This window comes from Myotis lucifugus, unplaced genomic scaffold (assembly GCF_000147115.1).
Source record: "Myotis lucifugus unplaced genomic scaffold, Myoluc2.0 scaffold_14, whole genome shotgun sequence".
Lineage (NCBI taxonomy): Eukaryota > Metazoa > Chordata > Mammalia > Chiroptera > Vespertilionidae > Myotis > Myotis lucifugus.
This window is the reverse complement of record NW_005871062.1, coordinates 10,521,562-10,524,393: the sequence shown is the minus strand read 5'-3', so window position 1 is coordinate 10,524,393 and position 2,832 is coordinate 10,521,562. Positions and strand designations below refer to the sequence as shown.

General features: G+C 58.6%; 2 protein-coding genes across 2 annotated transcripts in view; one reads left to right on the top strand and one right to left on the bottom strand.

Annotated features, from left to right (window-relative positions):
* Positions 1-447, bottom strand: part of THPO (thrombopoietin) — a 5,396-nt gene extending 4,949 nt beyond the window's left edge. The window contains exon 1 of the mRNA XM_023750507.1: positions 421-447. Coding sequence (XP_023606275.1) covers positions 421-447 — 27 coding nt within the window. The remainder of the gene's footprint in view (positions 1-420) is intronic.
* Positions 448-1,796: 1,349 nt separating this feature from the next.
* The window catches only part of CHRD (chordin), an 8,715-nt gene continuing 7,679 nt past the window's right edge, over positions 1,797-2,832 (top strand). Inside the window, exon 1 of the mRNA XM_023750506.1 lies at positions 1,797-1,832. Within this exon, the coding sequence (XP_023606274.1) occupies positions 1,797-1,832 (36 nt within the window). The remainder of the gene's footprint in view (positions 1,833-2,832) is intronic.

The following is a 2,832-nucleotide window of genomic DNA, read 5'->3' as shown; positions in this document are numbered from 1 at the left end:
TAGTATATCTTACTATCTACTCATACTCGGACAATATTTTATACACATAACGTACTCTCGTCGTGGCTTATACTCACCTTTTAGGGTAGATCACAGCTTACTGATAAAGTACAGTACCAAAAGGTACAATTATCACGACTTAACCACAGTGAGAGCCAACTACTGGTTCCTGACGTTCAATCCTCACGTATTGCAAACCAGCTATAAATCTACAGGTGCAGAAGGGCTACAGGATCCAGGTGCAGAGCAGAAGGCACTCTGGGGAGCAAATGGGTAGGAAAGCTTGTGGCGTTGGGGCATAGCACCTTGCCAGCAGTGGGGTCACACACCTGCCTGGCACTTCTGCCCAATCAGAGAGCAGGGAGCCACCAGGCACTGCGGAGGGCCCCCGGAAGTGACGCCTTCTCCTCCCACCCTCACTGGACCTGGAGCCCCTGCCTGGACCATGGTCTATTATCACAGCCCGGCTCCTCCACCCACACACACCACCGGGAGGCTCTGTCTTTTCCTAGGAAATGGCAACCTGGGACCTGGCTGGAGAGGAGATGGGAGGGGAACAGGTTTTTTTTTTCAGGAGGAATCCAGCAGGACATTTTTGTTTTCAGTTCCTGGCTGGCCCAAATTTCTTTTCCCTAGATACCACACCTGCTGCTGAAATCCAATAAGGCTCCTGCTTCCCTGCTTCTCGCTCCTATAGCCCCTAGGGCCGTGGTGGGCAAACTGCGGCTCGCGAGCCACATGCGGCTCTTTGGCCCCTTGAGTGTGGCTCTTCCTAAGCCTTAGGAGTACCCTAATTAAGTTAATAACCATGTACCTACCTATATAGTTTAAGTTTAAAAAATTTGGCTCTCAAAAGAAAATTCAATCGTTGTACTGTTGATATTTGGCTCTGTTGACTAATGAGTTTGCCAACCACTAGGGCCTAGGGCAGTGGTTCTCAACCTTCCTAATGCCGCAATCCTTTAATACAGTTCCTCATGTTGTGGTGACCCCCAATTTCATTGTTACAAATTGAACATAATTAAAGCATAGTGATTAATCACAAAAACAATATGTAATTATATATGTGTTTTCCGATGGTCTTAGGCGACCCCTGTGAAAGGGTCGTTCGACCCCCAAAGGGGTCGCGACCCACAGGTTGAGAACCGCTGCCCTAGGGGGTAGTGTCTTATACCCGCTTTCTGAGTGGGAACATGGGTATTGCCTGTATTAGAGAATGATGCTGTCAGAGGTCAGTGTTGTGGGGAAAGGGTCTGGGCAGTTTGAAAGGACTGCACAGGGAGGGCGCGTGTGCTGGGCTCAGGTGCTCCTCTGCTGGGGCCCACTGGCTCAGACAGCTAAGCTCACTTCTCTCTGCCAGTGTACGCCTTTGCTTGCCGGGTCTTTCTCCCTCTTCCATCTCCTACCATTCCACATGTGACAAGAGGAATAACCAGGCCCATGTGTCCCAGTCTTAGAAAGACAGCTGCTACCCCCCCCCATACCTCCTGCTGGCCTAGCCCCCCTCTTCCTTTGGCCCTGCCTCTGGTTCCTTTGCTTTCCTCTCAATCCCAAGCTCCCCACAGCCTCTGTCCTCAGGGCCTCCTGGCCTGACCTTGTTCCCATCCCCCCTCCCACCCCCCAGTTCTTCTTCAGGCTCTCTCCTGCTCCTCCTCCCCAGGCAGGATGGGGCTGTCTGCTAAGGAGTATGGCCTAGATCCCGGAATTCTCCATTTCAACCAGATGAGATGCCTCCCAAGATTAAGAAGGAGGATGGCTGGGTGGGTGGGTGGGTGGGAGGGGACAGGGAGGCAGTCATGACCAGGAAACCAACCAAGACAGAGGAGTTTGAGGTGAGTGGAGAGGCTGAGGGTCCCCTGGGTGAAGGAAGAGGGTGAGAAAGCATGTCAGGTGGGGACGATGACGGGTGGATGAGCTTGAGGACAGGTTACACAGCAGGGAGGGAAACTGTCACCAGGCGGAAAGGACACAGTCTCTTTCTGGCTAAGCTCCTGTCCTGGTGAACAGTAGAATGAGGAGAGACCTCAGGCAAGAGGTGGGGACACAGGCCAGGCAGTGAAAGTGGGTGGGTGGGGTTTGAGATGTGAGCCCAGAGCCAGGGGAGAGCAGTTGACAGGCCTCTCCTGCATGCTGTCACCCTTGAAGACAAGTCTTCATCCTTCCCGAAGGAACCGAATCCCAGCGCGGTGGCCGGCCCAGGCCTCAGGCCTAGCCGTTGCCCCTCCCTGGCCTGGGGTTCTCATCCAGGGCGGGACACGCACCTCCTGCTGGGTCCAGCCACCCTGGGCCACCGGCAGTGGAGGGGGCTGGGGGGCGCTCCAGACCTGCCTCTCCTCCCCTCTTCGCGCCCCCTGGTCCCTCCCCTCCCCTCCCCCTCCGCTCCCCCTGGCCCTCCGGCCCCTCCCTCCTCCCCTGCCCCGGTCCCAGCCCCCTCCCTCCCCTCCCCCACTCGCGATCCGGGCCGCGGCGGCTGGGCCGGACCCCCCCGGGCTCAGCCCGGCCCCTCGCCGAGCCACCGCCGCCGCCGCCCCGTTTGCAGAGGAGGAGGCCCCCGGCCGGGGTGCGGAGCACGGGGCATAAAACGGGCCAGCGCGGCGCCCAGGGCACTAGAGCAGCGGACCGCAGGGTCAGAGCCGACCGCTCGCGCTCCTGGCCTCTCCCTCGCCTGGCCCGGCGCCGACTCCGCGGCCGCCCGACGAGCCCCTCGCAATGCCGGGGCCCTGGCCCCGGCCCCTCCGCCGCACCGCCCCCGGCCCGGCCCTCCTCCCGCCTCCCTCCTCCCTCTCCTGCCCGCTCCTCCTACCGACTCCCCAGCTGTCCGGTTCGCGTCAT